Source organism: Lithobates pipiens, unplaced genomic scaffold (genome assembly GCF_037356315.1).
Source record: "Lithobates pipiens isolate NorthernLeopardFrog02 unplaced genomic scaffold, aLitPip1_a1.2 Scaffold_30, whole genome shotgun sequence".
Classification (NCBI taxonomy): Eukaryota; Metazoa; Chordata; class Amphibia; order Anura; family Ranidae; genus Lithobates; species Lithobates pipiens.
In genome coordinates, this window is record NW_027507791.1 from 20,831,665 (window position 1) to 20,855,102 (window position 23,438).

Sequence of the window (23,438 nt, forward strand, 5' to 3'; positions counted from 1 at the left end):
GTCAGAGGTGGGGTGGCAAAATTATGTTTCGCCTAGGGTGTCAAATATCCTTGCACCAGCCCTGGGTAAGCCTCACATAATGTGCTAGTATGCAATGCGTGCTAGCACATTATGCCTTTACTTTGCAGGTGAAAAAAAAAATAGACAGCGGTTTACTTCCTCTTTAAATCCCCTTTCCTCCCCATTCTGATGCTCCGTCTTCGCCCCATCTATATCTTAAATGCATTGAGTTGCTGCCCTGTGATTGGCTGATTAGCAATTTGTGTTTCCAAGCAATTGAACAGGTATGCCTAATAAAGTGGCCGGTGAGTGTATATTCATAATGAAGGCAAAGAAGGATCCTTTGCGTATCTGCACAATTAATGGCAAATCTACATTGACAGCAAGCTCCTTTCTCCCTTCCAAGCAGGGTACTCCAACGGCTGGAGAACTACAAGTCCCAGCTGTCCATGTTACCTGAATGATGGGACTTGTAGTCCCTGGAAGGGGGGGGGTCTTTGGAACATAGATGCAGATCGCTGTAGATGGCAGGCTGCAGTTCCCTCGCTCAGCCACAGGAGGCGCCCGCAGCGCCCGACAATTAAGCTGACAACCCAGAAGGGTTTGGCAGAGCTCAGTATCTGCTCGGAGCTGTCGGAGGAACCACAGGGGGGTGTAGAAGTGGGGAGCACGAGCCGGCATCATACAATCTGATTGCGCATACAGCACTGAGAATCGTATCTGAGCTAGGGATCCATCTGGAGTGCTAGGAATAGAGCTGACTGGGGTCACCATCCCTTTCCCTGGTGAAGTTTCTCCTTGCCCCCCTCCTTGTATGTGGATTACTGAGACACCCAGGATTAAGTGGCACAAGGGTGAAGTTTTTTTATTTACTTTTTATGTTTATTTTTTTATTTTTTTGAGATTTTGCAATTTATTATGCCATCTTCAACATATAGAGGACTACCTGCTTGGAGGACCAGCCAATGAATGACCATACACTGTCCACCCAGACCTGAGCAGACACAATGAATTTCTGAACAGCTGGCACAATAGACCTCCAAGCAGCACCGAGAGATAAGTACCATGAAAGTTACTCAGTTTATCACCTCTTCCTCCTGATTTATAGATCTGCAAGGTTGGTTTGGAGTTGGCCCCATTGGATGCCTGCTGGACGTTTGGATTATTCTGGATGTACAAAGCACACTTGTGTTGGCATAAATCTCAGAATTGTAGAGTAATGGGAATATAGCTCTTGCTCAGTACAAAGCCACAATATATGCAATAGCTAGTTGTTAGTATGAACTGTCTAGAAATGAAAGTATTGGCTAGCCAATCTCCTCACATGGTGACCAACACATTGGCAGATGTTCCTCGCCTTCTAAAACTTAGTATGATAGCCTGATTGCCTCTGTGATCTGATGTATGGTGACACATTCATCATGGAGCTGGGCTAAGCTTCTTTTCCTCTTCACCAACAAGAACCTAGATCATGGTCTTATCTACCCAACAAAGGATCTTCTTCTACTGCTGGGGCACATTGGGTCAGAACATAGCAGGTTGCAGACCCTACAGGTCATTGTGGAGAGGCTAAGGAAATTATCAATGGTTTCCAGCTTTTGTAAGGTTTTTGGAATGCTACCATTATATCTGGGTAAAATGGCTTCCAGAAGTACCATCAACATAGTTATATGTCTAAAACTGAGCAGGGTCCCTCATGAGCCCACGTGGAGATGTAAGTAGCTGAGCACCTTTGGTTGGTGACTTGTTCCTTGCTGCCTAGGGGCAGAGGATGGCTTGTCGAGGTGGCTGCTGTTGCTGCTTATTTGGTCACCTGAATGAAGATAATGGTCGATTCCTCTTGTTGGCCATTTTTATTATCCTTTACCTGCTTTGTGGAGCGGCGGTTTTCTCGGCCATTGAGCAGCCTAAGGAGAGAGAGGCCAAGGAGAGGTGGCAGTTGAAGTTTGACAACTTTACTCAGAAGTACAACCTCAGCAAAAGTGACCTGCGCAACTTTCTGCGGGACTACGAGGAGGCCAACGTGGCTGGCATTAGGGTGGATGCCATCAGACCCAGGTGGGACTTCACTGGGGCATTCTACTTTGTTGGCACCGTCGTCTCTACAATAGGTAAACCTTTATATATTGAACATTAGGCCTTCTACCTTATTGCTAATCTTTCAACTGTCATTTAAATTGTTTGGGATAATTAATAAGACAAGGTGCAAAGTGCAGTTACCAATGCCAGTCCATATGATACTCTGACCTGAATCTATTAAATTACTAATTCCATTTAGTAAAATTTGATATACGCTTGAACATACTGATGCCACTTAAAATGTAATGTTCAATATACTTACAAATCATGGGTGCTCAACCTAGGACCCTCCAGCTGTTTCCAAACTACAATTCCCGTCATGCCTTTGCCTTTGGGAGTCATGCTTGTAAATATCAGCCCTGCAATCTCTCATGGAGCCTGTAGATACGCAACAGTTGGAGGGCCACAGGTTGAGCACCCATGATCAGCTTTCCAAAAAAAATAAAAAATCCCTGGTGTCCCTGCTGCGAAGGTTCTGGTTCAAGCATTTGGGTATAGGGTAACAACGCACTGTTCCTTTATTATGCTCCTGCATTGCCACTCTTTCATGCGAGCTTCCAATAGAGACTACAAGTGGCTGTGTAAACGCACTACATAGGCATGGTCCTCTGCTGTCTCGATCATGAAACCCACCTTGAGAAATGCCATGCAGCCAGTGCTGTAGATAGGAAGTGGCTGCAAAGAGACTGTAGGATATCAGCAGCACTGAGATGTAGCAAAAGATGAAGACAGGTTTAAAAAAAAAAGTTTTTCACTACAATGCGGCAATTGTTTGATTGGCTGCCATGTGTCACTGCACATTACTCCTCTTTATTACCCTCCATATACTGCATATGTTTATGAACAATTTTATACGTAACATCTCCAAAATACGCTCCCTTCCCAACCAATGATACAACGCTCCTAATTCACCCCTGGTCATCTCTTGCCTCAACAACTGCAACTCCCTCCTCATTGGATTACCTTTAAATAGGCTATCCCCCTTCAGTCCATCATGAATGCTGCTGCCAGGCTCATCCACCTTACCTACCGCTCTGTGTCCTCCACCCCTCTATGCCAAGTCCTTCATTGGCTCCCGCTCACCCAACAAATTAAATTCAAAATACTAACAACAACTTACAAAGTCATCCACAACTTAGCCCCCAGCTACATCACTAACCTAGTCTCAAAATGACAAACCTACTCGTTCTCTTCGTTCCTCCCAAGACCTGCTCTCTAGCTCCCTCGTCACCTCCTCCTATGCTTGCCTTCAGGACGTCTCCAGAGCCTCTCCAACCCTTTGGAATTCCCTACCCCAATCTGTCCGACTGTCTCCAACACTATCCACTTTTAGGCGATCAATGAAAACTTTTCTCCACCTAACAACTGTACTTTCATTTTCTTCATCAGCTCATCCCCCACAATTATTACCTTTTGTATCATTTGACCGTCCCTCCTAGATTTTAAGCTCTAATAAGCAGGACCCTCTGATTCCTCCTGTATTAAACTGTATTGTAACTGTACTGTCTGCCCTCATGTTTAAAATGTTGGTGCAATATAAATCCTGTATAATAATCATAATAATATGGCTTTCCAACCCAAGAGTTGTTAGATGACCTTTAGTGCCCGTTCACACAGGGGCAACACGACTTGCAGCGTGACTCACAGACGCGACCTGCACACGACTTCAGCAGCGACTTGCAAAACGACTACTGTATAGAAGTCAATGCAAGTCGCCCCAAAAATAGTACAGGAACCTTTTTCTAAGTCGGAGTGACTTGAGTCGCTCCTATTAGAACGGTTCCATAGTACAGAACGGAGCGCAACTTGTCAGGCGGCTAAGTCGCCTGACAAGTCGCGGTGGTGTGAACGGGCACTGACTGTTTCTTCAGGAGAAGCCAATAAATGACCATCTGAAATATAAAGGCTTGAGGAGTAGCTGCTATCTGAAAGTTCCAGGTGTTTCGGATAACATATCCCTCAATGGAAACCATACCACTATAGTAATACTTCATATTCCCATCGCACACATTCCTGGTGTAAACTCTTAGGTTTGAGTGCTGCACCAACAACCAGCTGGATACTGGTTCAAGTCATGATGTAGATATTTGCCAGCACACCAAGAATTGGCACAAAGTGGCATCCAAACGTGTAGTATATTGCATGATCAGAACACAAGAAAGGTGCACCGTTTCGGAGTCATGCCGGACCCCTTCATCAGTCATGTGATATCACTATAGAACACAATAGTACAGGATTGGTCAACCCACTTGATGTAGAGGCCCTCCTGTGCACGCCCTGATTTCACCAAGAGACACATATAATATTCAGTAAATGTAATGTTACAGAGAATTGTCAGAGTCTGCAGACATGCAGCAGATGATGACCAAAGACTACAGGCATGCTACGGGAGATGCTCACATACTGAAAACATGGTAAAGGAATTTTTAAAGACTAGGGTCATGCTTCAAGTGTGGAGACATGTCACACTAGACTACTAGAAGTCACTGCTGTTACAGCCCCCATATAATTCTACCATAGGTGTGCGCACAAGGTGTGCCAGGGGTGCTTATCACTGCATGGGGTGCCGAATCCCCCTACTCTCCGGCCTCCGCTGTTGCCACCCTCCACAGCACTGCTGGCTTCCATCCTTTCTTCTCCCACCAGTTGCTGTGTTTACTATGCTTCCATTTGTGGATGAACAGGCAGCCACTCAACACAGAGCACTTCCTATTCATTTGCTGTCCAGAGCAGCTGAGGCTGCAGAGAAAGGGGCAGGGGAATCCCTGTCCTCAGTCCCTTTCTCTGTTTTACAAGTGAGATGCCAGGGGTCTGTTTAGACCCCTGATATTTCATCAAAGCCCGACAACTAAAAATATTGTAAAAAATAATAAATATTCCCTAGCCCTACTGACAAAGTCCCACTGCTCTTCTGACAATATACGCATACACATGTGTGTTTGAGCTTGGGGGTGCACACCCTAAGGCAATAGGCTGTGCACACCTATGGCTTCTATGTTTGTGCTTCTTACAGGCCCCATAAAACTTACTTGAGCCACATCTGATATTTCTGCCAGCATTATAAAAGATCAAAGGAAACAAAGGAAAAAAAAACACAAAAAGAGGAAAGGGATGGACAATAGAGAAAAAAGTTAAATATTAACCAAACCATTTAACTACTAGAAGCCCGTTTAAAGAATATTACATTTTTTTTGGTATGAGCAAGCACCAAAAAGATAATACCCTGTGTTTTTTCACCTTAGTGCATCCTAGGTGAAAAAACACCCCCGCCCCTCCCCGTTTTAGTTACTCGAGCCCCTTCATCTCTTCGGCGGGGACGTGCTCTCCTTCTCTCCACGGGGTCCCAGCTCTTGATTGGATAGATTGATAGCAGAGCAGCCATTGGCTCCCACTGCTGTCAATCAGATCCAATGATGTGGGCTGTCTACGGATGCCGAATGCTGGACTCTGGAAAGCGCCCGCAAGGTAACTCCCTTGGGGGAGCGCTTCTTCTAGGTGGTAGGTAGGCAGCTGATTGGGCCAGCAGCCTTCTATCACGTGACAGCTCCCCCCTATGTACAAGTGACATTAGGGAGAGCGCCTTGAGGTGATTCAGTTCGCGTTGTGAGCTATACAAATATTTCATTCATTCATTCAGTGCCCAACATTGGAGTATTGGGTTCTCCGCCATGAGCTCCAGATGCCATATTGGATGGAGCCTGTGTCTGTGAAAGGCTATCTCTGAGTGGTGGAGGAGGAACACTCCCTGTTTATGGCAGAGACTACAACAGTCAACTGCAGATTCACTGACCACAGAAAGGTGGCATATGCATAATTAATTTTACCCAAGCTTGGCTAAAGAAAGTATATAAAGCAATCCCATTCCCGGAATGCCATACCACCCATAGAAAAATAAGTATAAATGTTATATAATATTTTAGCAGTGACTTCTTGATATTGCTGTAACAAAAATGGAAACTGAAGTGCCACACCACTGCTAAGAGGCCTAGATACAACTTCCAATACAAGTCAGGGGTACCATTGAAAGAGTATCCAGCATCTTTCAATGGTCAAAAAATGCCCCCTTGCTGAATACCCCCTAGCAAGCCGCTGCCTAGGGGAGCACTTGTACGACCTTGATCCCGAGCCACACTGTGTGCATCTATTGACACACACAGTGCGGCACGAGCCCCGCGCCACACTAACTCATCACTAGATTTGATTAACATGCAGCCGGGGGCCTCTCACTGAGTCCAGTGGCGATGGAGATGCTCTCGTGCACAGCGCTGGATCAAGATCAGGCTCAAGTAAGTATTTAGTAGGGGGGGGGAGCTGTACCTAAAAGATTTTTAACTTAATGCAGAGACTAAAACCTTTTAGCCTTTACAACCACTTTAATGTTATTTCTCCCATTGTGATTACAGGCACGGGCAGTGGCAGCGGCTGGTTTGGCGGTGCTTTTTGGACCCCTGAAACGCATTGGATACTCTTTAAGTTGCCCCCTTAACTTTTATTGAAAGAAAGTCATAATCTTGACCTCTTAGCAGTGGTGTGGTGCTTCAGTTTCCAGTTCTGTTACACTACGCTATAAGCCAAGGCGATCAAAGCAATCATCCAGTGTGTAGAAGGTGCCAGTTAGGAAACCAGATCACCTACAGTGCCTTGAAAAAGTATTCCTATCCGCTGAAATTTTCCACATTTTCTTATGTTATAACCAAAAACGTAAATCTATTTTATTGGGATTTTAGTGATAGACAAACACAAAGTGGCACATAATTGTGAAGTGTAGGGAAAATGATAAATGGTTTTCAATTTTTTTTACAAATAAATAGTGTGGGAGGCATTTGTATGGCGCCCCCCTGAGTCAATACTTTGTAGAACTGCCTTTGACTGCAATTACAGCTGCAAGTCTTTTTGGGGATGTCTCTACCAGCTTTACACATCTAGAGAGGGACATTTTTGCCCATTCTTCTTTGCAAAATATCTCAAGCTCTGTCAGATTGGATGGAGAGCGTCTGTGAACAGCAATTTTCAAGTCTGACCAGCTTCCCTATCCGCGCTGAAGAAAAGCATCCCTACAACATGATGCTGCCACCACCATGTTTCACGGTAGGGATGGTGTGTTCAGGGCGATGTGCAGTGTTAGTTTTCCACCACACATAGCATTTTGCTTTTAGGCCAGAAAATTACATTTTGGTCTCATCTGACCAGAGCACCTTCTTCCACATATTTTGCTGGTTCCCTCACATGGCTTCTTGCAAACTGCAAACAGGACTTCTCATGGTTTTCTTTCATCAATGACATTCTTCTTGCCACTCTTCCATAAAGGTCAGATTTGTGGAGAGCACGACTAATAGTTGTCCTGTGGACAGATTCTCCCACCTGAGCTGTGGATCTCTGCAGCTCCACCAGTTACCATGGGCCTCTTGGCTGCTTCTCTGATGAATGCTCTCCTGGCCCGGCCTGTCAGATTAGGTGGACGGCCATGTCTTGGTAGGTTTGCAGTTGTGCCATACTCTTTCCATTTTCGTATGATGGATTGAATAGTGCTCTGTGAGATGTTCAGAGCTTGGGATATTTTCTTATAACCTAATTCTGCTTTAAACTTCCCCACAATTTATCCCTGACCTGTCTGGTGTGTTCCTTGGCCTTCAAGATGCTGTTTGTTCACTAACATTCTCTAACAAACATCTGAGGGCTTCACAGAACAGCTGTATTTAGACTGAGATTAAATTACACAATGGTGGACTCTATTTACTAATTAGGTGACTTCTGAAGTCAAATGGTTCCACTAGATTTTAGGTATGGGTATTCAAGAAAGGGGGCTGAATACAAATGTACCCCACACTTTTCACATACTTTTGTAAAAAATATTGAAAACCATTTATCATTTTCCTTCCACTTTACAATTATGTGCCACTTTTTGTTGGTCTATCACATAAAATCCCAATAAAATACATTTACGTTTTTGGTTGTAACATGACAAAATGTGGAAAATTTCAAGGGGTAAAATTACTATTTCAAGGCACTGTAGATCAATATGAATACTTTAAGCCCTTGTACACACAGTCGGAGATTCCGACAACCAAATCCGACGGATTAATTCCGGAAGAGGTCCGGAAGTGATGTTGCATACACACGGTCGGACAAAGTTGTCGGAAAATCCGATTGTACATAACGTGATGACGTTATTTCGTTACGACGGGACTACGTTCAGGCTAGTAGCCAATAGCTTTGGTCTAGGAATTTGATCTGAGCATGCGTGGCACTTTGTCCGTCGGAGTAGGCTACACATGATCGGAGTATGTCCGATTGGAGCATTTTGTCGGAAAATTTTACCGGCAAGTTGGAAAAGTTGGTCCGTCGGATATTCCGACGGAAACAGTCCGATGGAGACCACACACAGTCGGAATATCAGACAAAACGGTCCGATAGGACACATTCCGTCGGAATCTCCGACCGTGTGTACAAGGGCTAAGACAGCAAAACCGATAAGATAACCTTACAGATCCAATGCTATTTTTCCACTTTCCTCAACGACATTCTGATTGGATGAAACGCATAGGGTGGAGCCTGGTTACCTGCCGTCACACGCGGTTTTTATGTAGGTTGGAAACCATCCATTTTTTATGCTTCATGACACGCTTGTTTTCACGATTCTAACTGTGAGGCCGCGTACACATGCGGGGACTGTTCGCTCAACTTTGTCCGCTGAACAGTGTTTCGGCGGACAGTCCGCTCGTGTGTGGGCTTTCAGCGGACAGTTTCAGCGGACAGTCTGCTGAACAAAGTTTTTCGGAAATTCCGAAAAACTGTCCGCTGAAACTTTGTTTCAGCGAACAGTCCCCTCGTGTGTAGGCTTGTTCGTCAAACTAAGTTCCGCGCATGCTCAGAAAGGATTTACACGCCGAAGTTTGCATTGCAGTGTATAGGACGTAGTTTTCTAGTCCCGTCGTACGTGCCGTTCACGTCATCGCGCACGGTTTCAGCGGACTGTTCGTTCGTCGTGTGTGGGCAAGTCCGTCCATGCTAATTTTGAGCGGACTGTCCGCTGAAACTGTTTGACGGACAAAGTTGAGCGAACAGTCCGCGCGTGTGTACGCGGCCTGAGTATTCTGGATTTATCTACAATAAAGCCTTTGAATGTTTTGATATACTGCACCGTGAGGAGTTGTCTGTTCTCATTTTGATACATGTGACCTGTTGAGATTCTATCTCAGAGGGGTTAACAAGATCCATTTGCGAGTCATTATTGATGATTAGAGACAAGTTAGAGGAGTACTGGAATGCTTATTTGACCACCTATAATCTAGTGGTCCATACCGTGGGCTAAGAGGCCCGGCGTGTTGGTGTGTCGGTGGAGGACTTTCAAATCACCTCTAGTTTATTTAGCTATACACCCTGGGTGTCCTGGTGTTTATGAACACTTATGACTTTCAACGCTGAATCCTTTCCCTTTTTTATTTTTTATATTGTTACCAGCAATTTATGCTAGCTGCTTTTGAGTAATTTCTCTTTTATTTTTCTATAACTTCTTTACATTGCTAAGTTTTGTACAGTTGAGGTTCTTCAAAGCTTTGGAATGGAGTCCTTTGTCAAAAGACTGCATAATATCTATTGATTTCCACTCTCTTTCAGGCTTCTTTGAACTCGTAGGCCATTGTTTCAAGCTTGGGGATTTCTTCTCTAAATATTTGCACGTTCTATTGATCGATACATGTCTGGGTTCTATAAACAGGAATCAGTAAAACCAATCAATACTTTATCTAAACCTGTAGATAAGGGACTTTAGAGTACCTGCACATTCGGCATCTTAGTAGTCTTGCACGTCGTGTTCTTTTTCACTCGAAAGGTTCATTTCAGAAGCCGATATGTGCGTTATCTTTGACGTGTCTATGGCAATGATGAATGCATATTCTGTCTCAGGGGCAATTTGTTGCAAACGGTCGGCATCTGACAAACCACTGCTGATTAATATCTCTGCATGATACACCATATGTTCCTGGCTTTATAATACAAAGTGTTCCGTGCCAGGTCTGTGAGGAGCCTGAGACTTTTCAATCTGGTTGATTGTGGCCTGAGCTGTAAGTTGGTGGGTTCACGGGGCTTTTGGCAGCCTAAAACTACTTATGGGTGTCCCCATCTGAGAGTTCTCTGCACAGTACAAAAGCTCTTAGAGGAGACAAAGAGGGAACATTTCAGCAAATCTCAATAAGCACCGAATGAGATCATCTTATGAAAAGCACAACGCACCACTTGTGCTCTCTTTAGGCAGCAATTAATATGTTCATTTTATTTTGTTTCAAGTAGATGTAAGCCCTAAATAAATGACATTTAATTTTTGTTTTATGTACCATAAAATAATGATCATATTTAACCACCCTATTGCAGATATATATATATATATATAATCTACGTGATCCTGGACTTCCACCTAGGGGGCGCTCCGCTTCTGCTGTGATTAGTCACAACAGAACCTGATCAGGGGGCGCTGGCCAATGGATGTCCGCCGCCACCTGCCGATCATCTGGATTGGAAAGAGGCTGGACGGAGCTCTGCCTATGCAAACAAGGCAGACCTCAATCCTGGGGGGGTGAGGTGGATTTTATCTCAGGAAATAAAACCCATCACATCCCAATCAATCACCAAAGACTGGGTCCGACTTTAAAATTCTCTTGATTCCATCCCAGTGGCCCAAACCCTGTGTCTGAATCTGAAACACGTCCCACCAGTATATTCTTCCCAGCCTGTAATTTCCCCGACACTCCCCACTTTTCGATACACCTGTAACAAATACAAAATCTCATCGACCTTAGGACCTATGACTCCACTTAGACTCATTAACAATAAAAAATATAGTGTGTATCTAACACAGGGTGGTTCTGTGGATACACTGAAAAATAAAAATTCCAAATGCCACGTCCTTTGAATAATTTGAAATAAAACAAGGGGAAAAGGAAGACGGAAAAAGGGGAAACACAAAAAACCTCAGAAAAAATTGTTGGTTGTATTGGACTTTTTAGGCATACTAATATAATTAAATATATAGCATAGAAAAATAAAGAGAAAAAAAAATATATAATAAACATAAAAAAAAATTATTTATTTATAAAAATAAAAAATTATAAAACACATCAAGTACTGTTTTTATATATCCTGTCTAAACTAACACATTTTACATCATATCCATATCTATTTCCATCAGATATATATACCCAGAGGGTAAACAAATGTACATTAATGCTTGATATACAGAAAAAAGGGGGGGTACACAGACAGGGTATTAATTACAGAACTGATCTTAAATATACTCTGGCGCTCTACATGTTTTGTGTTATTACCAATGCTTCCTAAGGAGCTATATGCATTAGAATGCATTAAGGTGAAAAAACATTTACCTTTACAACCCCTTTAAATACCACCAAAAGAAAGCTCTATTTGTTGGGGGAAAAAATTATATAAATTTTATTTGGGCTGCATGACCGTGCTATTGTCAGTTAAAGTAACGCAGTGCTGGATCACAAAATATGCCCTGGTCATAAAGAGGGGTAAATCTTCCAAAGTTATTTTTTTCTCATCGTTTTTCATCCTTTGTTGCATCTCAGTGCTGATAATCTCCTGCAACCTCTTTTCAGCCACTTTCTGTCCGCATGCACTCCAGCTGGTAAATACAGCCCTGGGTATATGCAGCCTACGCAGCCCAGGAAAGCATGTTCCCTCAGTCAGCATGTGAGCGGTTTATGTACATTTTAGCTGGTAGGGATAACTCTCTGTGACATTGCTGGCAGTAAACATTGAGCAGCATGACGAGCCGACTTCTTTTGCCAATGCCAAACACCTGTTGCTTCTTTTTTTCACATTAATTAGGACAGCCAGGTGCACCTGTGAGAAGCCTGGGGGCCCCACCGAGGGGCCCGTCACTGCATCCGCAACAGATGATGCAGACCCAAAGCCCAGCGAGTGGCCAGATATGTAAGAGCAGAACATTCACCAAACAGGTGCCTGGGGGAAATGTATGATATAATGCAATCGTAGGGAAGAAAAAAAAATCAACAAACATGTCTTATAAATGGATAAAAAAAAGGAGATTATTTGGTGTGATTTTATATATGAAGCTAGGGGTCAGTACAGAATAGGCAAAGCAGAAACTTCTTCTCCTGCACCTAGAGGTCATATGTCCCAGACCCTGCCCTTCACCTGACCCACTTCATAGGTACAGAACACTCCTCTTCTGATCCTAGAGGTCATAGGTCCCAGACCCCGCCCCTTCACACGACCCACTCCATATGTACCGAACACTCCACTCCTGATCGTAGAGGTCATAGGTCACAGAACCCGCCCTTCACTCGACCCACTCCATAGGTACAGAACACTCCACTTCTGATCCTAGAGGTCATAGGTCCCAGACCCTGCCCTTCACCTGATCCACTCCATAGGTACAGGACACTCCACTTCTGATCCTAGAGATCATAGGTTCCATACCCCGCCCTTCACCTGATCCACTCCATAGGTACCGAGCACTCCATTCCTGATCCTAGAGGTCATAGGTCCCAGACGCCGCCCCTTCACATGACCCACTCAATATGTACCCAGCACTCCACTTCTGATCCTAGAGGTCATAGGTCCCAGACCCCGCCCTTCACACGACCCACTCCATACGTACCAAGCACTCCACTCCTGATCCTAGAGGTCATAGGTCACAGAACCCGCCCTTCATCCAACCCACTCCATAGGTACAGAACACTCCACTCCTGATCCTAGAGGTCATAGGTCCCAGACCCCGCCCTTCACTTGATCCACTCCATTGGTACCGAGCACTCCACTCCTGATCCTAGAGGTCATAGTTCCCGGACCCCGCCCTTCATCTGACCCAGTCCATAGGTACAGAACACTCCACTCCTGATCCTAATGGTCGGAGGACCCAGATCCCGCACATCACCTGACCCACTCCATAGGTACAGAACATTTTGCTGCTGATCCTAGTAGTCAGAGGGCCTGAGCTGTTCACCTGACCCACTCTGATAGGTACATAGCACTCCGCTCCTGATCCCATAGGTTCCAGACCCTGAACATTACCTGACCCAGCTCAAATAGGAACAGAACACTCCACTCCTGATCCTACAGGTCAAAGGTCCCAGACCTCGACTTTCACCCGACCCACTCCATAGGTAAAGAGCACTCCACTCCTGATCCTAGAGGTCATAGGTCCCAGACCCCGCCCTTCACTTGATCCACTCTATAGGTACCGAGCACTCCACTCCTGATCCTAGAGGTCATAGTTCCCGGACCCCGCCCTTCATCTGACCCAGTCCATAGTTACAGAACACTCCACTCCTGATCCTAGAGGTCGGAGGACCCAGATCCCGCACATCACCTGACCCACTCCATAGGTACAGAACATGCTGCTCCTGATCCTAGTAGTCAGAGGGCCTGAATCGTTCACCTGACCCACTCTGGTAGGTACATAGCACTCCGCTCCTGATCCCATAGGTCCCAGACCCTGAACATTACCTGACCCAGCTCATATAGGAACATAACACTCCTGATCCTACAGGTCAAAGGTCCCAGACCCCGACTTTCACCCGACCCACTCCATAGGTAAAGAGCACTCCACTCCTGATCCTAGTGGTCGCAGGGCCTGGACCCCGCCCCTTCACCTGACCCACTCCGATAGGAACAGAGCAGTCTGCTCCTGATCCTAGAGGTCATAGGTCCCTCCAGCTGACCCACTCCGATAGGTACAAAACACTCCGCTCCTAGTGGTCGGAGGGCTCAGACCCCGCACATCACCTGACCCACTCCACAGATACAGAACATTCCACTCCTGATCCTAGTGGTCAGAGATCCCAGACCGTTCACCTGACCCAGTCTGATAGAGCACTCCGATCCTGATTCTAGAGGTCCCAGACGCCCCCCCCTTCCTTCACCTGACCCAGCTCATATAGGAACAGAGCAATCTGCTCCTGATCCTAGAGGTCAGAGGGCCCGGACCCCACCCTTCACCTGACCCAGCTCCAATAGGAACAGAGCACGGTGCCATTGACGGCAGTAGCCGCCGTTCTGGCATGCGATTTGACATGCTAAATCGCGGCAATGTGAACCAGGGCTTAGGAGGGCTGCAGTATCAGAATTATACTTTTATTATTAAAGCATCAACCTTTTATGTATAATTTGGATACTGTATTTGCTGTGATTTTTGATGGTGACCTCTTGGATAGTTCATTTTTTTACCCCGTACCCCTGTAGCAGTCACATATGGTGGTGTTTTGTTTGTAAAATTTTTCTAAAAATCCATGGGTCTCAAAACAGACATCAGAGGGAAATTCACCTAGGCTGCGTTTTCTTTACCAAACAGAGATATGAACGGCCTGAATGATGTGTGAGACAAGTCAATGCATGAGACAGCTTCCTAGAATGTATTCTATCGCTAGGTACCACTCAGAAGTGAACGCAGATGAAGGCCGCAGATGACAAGTGTTTTGAACCTTGTCGAGAGGTTCTGTTGAGAGGCTTCCAGGCTGGTCTTCTAATTCTATCCACTGTGTGTTCAGCTGCTCAATACATTCTACAAGAAATAAGATGCCTTTTTCTTATGTCTTTCTCCATCCTGTCATTGGCTGATGGTGCTTCTAGTACAATGGTCTCCAACCTGTGGACTACAGGACAGATGTTGGCCATTTGCTTGCCTTTATCTTGGGGCACTATTCCTCCCACTGACACCCACAATGAGACACCATTCCTCCTAATGACACCAACAGTGGGGCAAAATGCTTACCACTGATACCAATGATGGGGCACTTTTCCTCTCACTGACACCAACAATATGGCACTTGTACTATTACTGACACCAACAGTGGGGCACTATTCCTCCTACTGACACCAACAGTAAGACAGCATTCCTTCTGCTGACACTAACAGTAGCCCAATGACAGGAGCACCATTCCTCCCACTGACACCAGTGATGGGGCACTATTGCTCCCACTGACACCAGTGATGGGGCACTTTTCCTCCCACTGTCACCAACAATATGGCACTATTGCTTACACTAATACCAACAATGGGGCACTATTCCTCCCACTGACACCAATACTGGGAACCTATTCTCACTAGCACCAACATTGGGGCACTATTCCTCCCACTGATACCAATAATGGGGAACTGTTACTCCCACTGAAGCCAATAATGGGGTACTATTCCTCTCACTGACACCAATATTGGGGCACTTTTCCTCCTGCTGACACCAACAATATGGCACTATTCCTCCTACTGACACCTACAGTGGTGTGAAAAAGTGTTTGCCCCCTTCCTCATTTCCTGTTCCTTTGCATGTTTGTCACACTTAAGTGTTTCGGAACATCAAACCAATTTAAACAATAGTCAAGGACAACACAAGTAAACACAAAATGCAATTTGTAAATGAAGGTGTTTATTATTAAAGGTGAAAAAAAATCCAAACCATCATGGCCCTGTGTGAAAAAGTGATTGCCCCCTAAACCTAATAACTGGTTGGGCCACCCTTAGCAGCAACAACTGCAACCAAGCGTTTGCGATAACGTGCAATGAGGCTTTTACAGCGTCCTGGAGGAATTTTGGCCCACTCATCTTTGCAGAATTGTCCTAATTCAGTTACATTAGAGGGTTTTCGAGCATGAATGGCCTTTTTAAGGTCATACCACAACATCTCAATAGGATTCAGGTCAGGACTTTGGCTAGGCCACTCCAAAGTCTTCATTTTGTATAAATGTATAATGGGGCATATTCTTCACACTTTCACCAACAGTGGGGCACTATTCCTCTCACTGACACCAACAGTAAGACAACATTCCTTCCACTGACACTAACAGTAGGCCATAATATCTACCACTGACACAAATGATGTGACACTATTCCTCCCACTGACACCAACAATGGGGTACTTTTCCTCCCACTGGCACTAACAATGGGGCACGTTTCCTCCCACTGACACCAATGATATGGCACTATTCCTCCGATTGGCACCTATAATAGGGCACTATTCTTCACACTCACACCAACAGTGGGGCACTATTCCTCCCAAGGTCACTAATAATGAGGCACTATTCCTCCCACTGACTCCACCATTGGGGCACATATCCTCCCACTGACACCAACAGTAAGACAGCATTCCTTCCACTGACACTAACAGTAGGCCCTAATACCTACCACTTACACCAATAACTGGGGCACCATTCCTCCCACTGACACCAATGATGGAATACTCTTCCTCCCACTGACACCAATGATGGATCACTATTCCTCCCACTGGCACCAACAATGGGGCATTATTCCTTCCATAGATTGAAGCCCGCTGTCAGCTGACATCACAGAGTTGATCCAGGCTCAGGCAAGATCTCGACAATGAAGTTGGGATCCATCCACATGCCTGCACCGGGCACCTGGCTCAGCTTCTTGGAAAGCTGCTGAGAGCCTGAGCCGGATGCCTCCTCCACAGCCCAGTGTTCCAGTGAGCGGGGGAGGGGGGGGGGTCACCTGCTCTCCGCTCAGGCATTTGACCGCTCAGTTTTCAGTGTTAGAGCCGGGGGGAGGGGGACAGATGCTGCATTCACCTAGGTACATATTATTCAGAAAAAGAAACAATCCCATACTTCTCTTTTAATAAAACCAGTACATCAGGTAGAATTGTGAATTTTCACATATTGACAATGTCTTAGTCCTTGTTACACACGGTCGGAGAATCCGTCGGAATGTGTCCTGTCGGACCGTTTTGTTGGATAATCCGACTGTGTGTGGTATGCATCGGACTGTTTCCGTTGGAATATCCGTCAGACCAAATTTTCCAAGTTGCTGGAAATATTTTCCGACAAACTGGTCCGATCGGACATACTCCGATCATGTGTAGAGAATTCCGATCAGACCAAATGCCACGCATGCTCAGATCAAATTCCTACATCAAAGCTATTGGCTACTAGCCTGAACGTAGTCCCATCGTAACGAAATTACGTCATCACGTTCTGAACAATCGGATTTTCCGACAACTTTGTCTGACCGTGTGTATGCAACAGTTTCGGACAAGATCCGTCGGACAAAATCCGACGGGCAAAATCTGACGGATTTGGTTGTCGGAATCTCCGACCGTGTGTACAAGAGCTAAGGAGAATTCCCTGCAGTGTTTTACTGATTGTGTGGAGCTGAATTTCTCACTTGCTGTAACATATTACCAATATTAGGTGACTTTTTAAAAAAAGATAAATGTACTTTTATAGAAACAGCATATTGCTCCTAAGCTAACCCCCCCACCCCCCCACCGCCAACATTTTCAGATGTACCTGAATTGGATGGCTGTACACCGCAGGATTCTACATTTACATTGATAACATTTTCCATGAACATCTAAATGATCATTAAAATTTGTATTTAAAAAAAAAATCAAAAGAGAAGGAGAAAGCCTTATAATTTCCAGGGTGGCAGCGCCAGCCCGCCTTCTCATTTACCAGCAGGAAGTACAAAATGTTGCTCAGCATGTATAAACAAGTAAATAATTGTGAAAAATGTCTTTCCTTCTATTTCAACAACCCACTGGAAGAAGAATAACCAAAAGATGGATGGAGAGGAGAGAGAAGGCAGAAGGGAGAGAAGAGAGAAGTGGATGGAGAAGAGAGGGGTTGGGAGGAATGAAGAGTGGGTGGGGGGAAGGGGAGGGATGAAGTGGGGAAGAGACAGGGGTGGGGGAAGGAAGGGAGAGGAATAGAGGAAAGAAGGGTAGTGGGAGAAATCGGGGGTGGCATAAAGGAGAGAGGTGGGGGGTGAGAGGAATAGAGAGGAGAGGCGATATAGGGGGGAGAGGAGAGAGGGTGGGGGGATAGAGGGGAGATGAAGGAAATGGGGAGTGATAGCGGGAGAGTTGGGAGGGGTACGGAGACGGATAGGGGAACGAGGGGTGGGGGGGGGGGTGAGAGGAATAGAGAGGAGAGGCAATATGGGGGGGGGGGGGATAGAGAGGAGATGTGATATAGGGTGAGAGGAGAGATGGGTGGTGGAAGAGGAAAATGGGGAAAAATAGGTGGGGGAGGCACATGAAGAGCAGAGAAGCAGGAATGGAGGGGAAAAAAATTGTGGGGAAAAAAAGTGAAGAGAAGAGGGATATGGAGAAGAGCGAGGGATATATGTCAGAGAAGAAGGGTGAAGAAAAGCAGGGGGGTTGCGAGGGAGAAAATAGGAGGTAGGAAAGGTAAAATGGGTGGATGAAGGAGTGACAATGGAGTGCAGAAAAAGGAAAAGAAAATTAATGGGGGTGGAGGGGGGTAGAATGAAGATGAATGAAAATGAAATGGTGAGAAGAGGAGAGATGGAGTGGAGAGAAGAGGAGGGATGGAGTGGAGAGAAGAGGAGGAATGGAGTGGAGAGATGAGGAGAGGATGGGGTAGAAAGAAGAGAAAGGGATTGAGTGGAGAGAATAAGAGGGGGTGGGGTGGATAAAGGGGGGGGGGAATAATATCGGAAGGTGTAGGGAGAAGAGAGGGATGGAATAGGAAGAGGGAAGAAGAGATGGAAATAAAAGAAGGGAATGGGGTGGAGCGAAAGAGGAGATGGAGTGGGAGAGAAGAGTAGGGGATGTGGGAGAAAATAGAAGAGTAGGGGATGGAGTGGAGAGAAGAGTAGGGGATGGAGAGCAGAAGAAAGGATGGAGTGGAAAGAAGGATGAAGTGGAGAGAAAAAAAGGATAAAGTAGAGAGAAGAGTAGGAGATGGAGTGGAGAGAAGAGTAGGGGATGGAGTGGAGAGAAAAGGGGGCTGTAGTGGAGAGAAGAGTAGGGGATGGAGTGGAGAGAAGAGAAGAGTAGGGATGGAACGGAGAGAAGAGAAGAGTAGGGGTGGAGTGGAGAGAAGAGTAGGGGATGGAGTGGGGAGAAGAGTAGGGGATGGAGTGGGGAAAAGAGTAGGGGATGGAGTGTAAAGAAGAGAAGAGAATAGTAGGAGGTGGAGTAGAGAGAAGAGAAGAGGAGGGGATGGAGTGGGGAGAAGAGTAGGAGATGGAGTGGGAGAAGAGTAGGGGATGGAGTGGGAAGAAGAGTAGGGGATGGAGTGGAGAGAGGAGTAGGGGATGGAGTGGAGAGAAGAGGGGGTTGTAGTGGAGATAAGAGTAGGTGATGGATTGGATAGAAGAGAAGAGTAGGGTGGTGTGGAGAGAAGAGTAGGGGGTGGAGTGGGGAGAAGAGTAGGAGATGGAGTGGGGGGAAGAGTAGGGGTTGGAGTGGAGAGAGGAGTAGGGGATGGAGTAGAGAGAAGATCGGGCTGTAGTGGAGATAAGAGTAGGCTATTGAGTGTAGAGAAGAAGAAAGGATGGAGTGGAGAGAAGAGTAGGGGATGGAGTGGAGAGAAGAGTAGGGGATGGAGTGGAGAGAAGAGTAGGGGATGGAGTGGGGAGAAGAGTAGGGATGGAGTGGGGAGAAGAGTAGGGGATGGAGTAGGGAGAAGAGTAGGGAATGGAGTGAGAAGAAGAGTAGAGGATGGAGTGGAGAGAAGAGTAGGGGATGGAGTGTAAAGAAGAGAAGAGAATAGTAGGAGGTGGAGTAGAGAGAAGAGAAGATTAGGGGATGGAGTGGAGAGAAGAGTACGGGATGGAGTAGAGAGAAGAGTAGGGGATGGAGTGTAAAGAAGAGAAGAGAATAGTAGGAGGTGGAGTAGAGAGAAGAGAAGATTAGGGGATGGAGTGGAGAGAAAAAGAAAGGATGGAGTGGAAAGAAGGATGAAGTAGAGAGAAAAAGAAAGGATAAAGTGGAGAGAAGAGTAGGAGATGGAGTGGAGAGAAGAGGGGGCTGTAGTGGAGAGAAGAGTAGGGGATGGAGTGGAGAGAAGAGTAGGGATGGAGTGGGGAGAAGAGTAGGGGATGGAGTAGGGAGAAGAGTAGGGGATGGAGTGGGAAGAAGAGTAGGGGATGGAGTGTAAAGAAGAGAAGAGAATAGTAGGAGGTGGAGTAGAGAGAAGAGAAGATTAGGGGATGGAGTGAGGAGAAGAGTAGGAGATGGAATGGGGTGAAGAGTAGGGGATGGAGTGGAGAGAGGAGTAGGGGATGGAGTGGAGAGAAGAGGGGGTTGTAGTGGAGATAAGAGTAGGTGATAGATTGGAGAGAAGAGAAGAGTAAGGGTGGTGTGGAGAGAAGAGAAGAGTAGGGGATGGAGTGGGGAGAAGAGTAGGAGATGAAGTGGGGGGGGGGAGAGTAGGGGATGGAGTGGAGAGGGGAGTAGGGGATGGAGTAGAGAGAAGAGGGGGCTGTAGTGGAGATAAGAGTAGGCGATGGAGTGGAGAGAAGAAGAAAGGATGGAGTGGAGAGAAGAGAAGAATAGGGGATGGAGTGGAGAGAAGAAAGGATGAAGTGGGGAGAAGAATAGGGGATGGAGTGGAGAGAAGAGTAGGGGATGGAGTGGAGAGAAGAGAAGGATAAGGGATGGAGTGGAGAGAAGAGTAGGAGATGGAGTGGAGAGAAGAGAAAAGTAGGTGATGGAGTGGAGAGAAGAGTAAGGGATGGAGTGGAGCAAAGAGTAGCAGACGGAGTGGAGAGAAGAATAGGGGATGGAGTGGAGAGAAGAGTAGGAGATGGAGTGGAGAGAAGAGAAGGATAAGGGATGGAGTGGAGAGAAGAGTAGGAGATGGAGTGGAGAGAAGAGAAAAGAAGGTGATGGAGTGGAGAGAAGAGTAAGGGATGGAGTGGAGCAAAGAGTAGGAGATGGAGTGGAGAGAAGAATAGGGGATGGAGTGGAGAGAAGAAGAGGGGTGAAGTGGAGACAAGGCAGGAAATGGGTGAAGTGAAGGTGGACCATTTATTCATCTGCCCATCTTCCATTAATAGAGTGCTTTTTATTATTAGAAGCTGTATTGTAAAAGTTCTATAAATAGAGGCGGGGATGGAAAGGGCGGTTGTCCCTGTGACAGGTTCCCCGGCTCCTTTAACCCCCGCAGCACCGGAAGATTACAGCTAGGGGATATGAGAGGAAGACGGAGGACAGAGGGTTTCAACTATGACAGCCGGTGTCCTGTCAAATAGCGTCCCCTGTCGTATAGTGTCCATGCGCAGTACCCATGCCAAACAGGACATGTTTGGACAGAACTCCGGCACAAGGGTGACTTCAGACTAAATGTAAAGCACTGCACCTTGTGCTGATCTTTTTTTTTTCTTTTATCTCTACCTTAAGTTAGGCTTTCTGGGTTGAAGTTGGGGGGTTGTGCGATAACAGAGGGCTCTATAGGTGATAAGAGGAACATCTAAATTGTCTCTCTGCACTAAAATGACTCTCCCAAGTGTCCAGCACCAGATTTTGGGCTCCTAAGAAAGTGGCACTATTATGCAGAATCTACTGGCATAGCTGCATAGCTCTGACCCCCCCAAAGATAACCCCTCCATGGTTTGCATGCTGGATATGTGGGGTCTTGTTGCTCTTGAGTGGGCTTCTTGCAGCGCTGACCCTAAGGTCTATGCCTCCTTCCAGCATTCACAGTGTTAATGTTCCTGTCATTCGGAAAAGTCACACAGAGGAGGATGGAAATGTTCTGGATAAAAGAGGGGGAACTGAGAGCTGCGAAAAGCACTTTAAATGTAATGTGATTTTGATTATTTCTTTAGCATGAGTGGGTTTAATTGTCAGGCACATAACACTCCTCCGACATCTTAACTTCCCCCAACCAAAACTGCAAACTCCGAGTCATCTTGAGATCCACCCTGACTGCAGGAAGAGGCGCCGGCTCCTCCGTATGTGCCGATTATGGGTTTATGGAGGAAGGCGTATGAGCATTCTTAAAACTCAACCACCGGGCAAATATTTATTTTAATATTTAGTTGGAGTGAAGGGTTTGCACCTCCGTCAGCATGTTGATGCTTTTGTGTCTCTTAGAGATTTCCAAGACAGAAAATAAAATTTAAGGATATAAAAAAAAGTGCCTAAAATAAGTAATGTGTAGCCACGCCTCCATCGCAGCATGTCAAATCTGTCAGTGATGGGGTGGAGCACAGACACAGCGCATCTCCCAGTAGCCCCCAATTACCATAAGGTAGGGTACTTGGAAGGGTATTAGGGAGCGCATAGTACAAAGGACTGCCACCTCCAGCACTGCATGTATGTAATGGCAAGGGGTGCTGGGGTATGATGGAGGGTCTATCGATGCTGGCTGCTGGGGGATCTATTGTTGCTGGAGGGGATCTATTTTCGTGTGGTGGCCTATTGTTACTGAGGGAACCTACACTATTACCAAAAGTATTGGGACACCTGTCTTTACACACATGAGCTTTAATGGCATCCCAGTCTTAGTCGGTAGGGTTCAATATTGAGTTGGCCCACCCATTGCAGCTATAACAGCTTCAACTCTTCTGGGAAGGCTGTCCACATGGTTTAGGAGTGTGTCTATGGGAATGTTTGAGCTTTCTTCCAAAAGCGTATTTGTGAGGTCAGGCACGGATGTTGGACGAGAAGGCCTGGCTCACAGTCTCCGCTCAAATTCATCCAAAAGGTGTTCTATCGGGTTGAGGTCAGGACTCTATGCAGGCCAGTCACGTTCTTCCACCCCAAACTTGCTTCTCCATGTCTTTATGGACCTTGCTTTGTGCACTGGTGTGCAGTCCTGTTGGAACATGGAAGGGGACATCCCCAAACTGTTCCTACAAAGTTGGGAAAATGAAATTGTCCTAAATGTCTTGGTAGGCTGACGCCTTAAGAGTTCCCTTCACTGGAACTAAGGGGCCAAGCCAAACCCCTGAAAAACAACCCCACACCATAATCCCCCCTCCACCAAATGATTTGGAGCACTGCACAAAGCAAGGTCCATGCTTGGTTCTCATCCAAGTTTGTGCAATACATGGCCCCGTCCATTGGCCCCTCATTGTGGCAAAGTTGGCCTGTATCTTTAGCAGACAAAAAGCCCCAAAGCATAATGTTTCCACCTCCATGCTTTACTGTTGGGATGGTGCAATACATGGCCCTGTGCATTAGCCCCTCAATCTGGCAAAGTCGGCCTATATCTTTAGCAGAGAAACAGCTCTAAAGCATAACGTTTGCACCGCCGTGCTTGAGTGTAGGGATGAAGTTAATGCCAAAGAGCTCAATTTTGGTCTCCACTGACCACAGCACTTTCTCCCAATCCTTATCTGAATAATTTAGATGTTCATTGGCAAACTTCAGAAGGGCCTGTACATGTGCCTTCTTGAGGAAGGGGGACCTTGCAGCCACTGCAGGATTTCAATCCATGACGGCGTCTTGTGTTACCAATGGTTTGTTTGGTGACTGTGGTCCCAACTGCCTTGAGATCATTCACAATCTCCTCCTGTGTAGTTCTGGGCTGATCCCTCACTTTTCTTATGATCATCCTTACCACATTAGACGAAATCTTGCATGGAGCTCCAGACCGAGGGCGATT

General features: G+C 46.1%; 1 protein-coding gene across 1 annotated transcript in view; it reads left to right on the plus strand.

Moving 5' to 3' along the window:
• Positions 1-634: 634 nt before the first annotated feature.
• The window catches only part of KCNK13 (potassium two pore domain channel subfamily K member 13), a 171,844-nt gene continuing 149,040 nt past the window's right edge, over positions 635-23,438 (plus strand). The window contains exon 1 of the mRNA XM_077463755.1: positions 635-2,111. Within this exon, the coding sequence (XP_077319881.1) occupies positions 1,772-2,111 (340 nt within the window). The 5' untranslated portion in view covers positions 635-1,771. The remainder of the gene's footprint in view (positions 2,112-23,438) is intronic.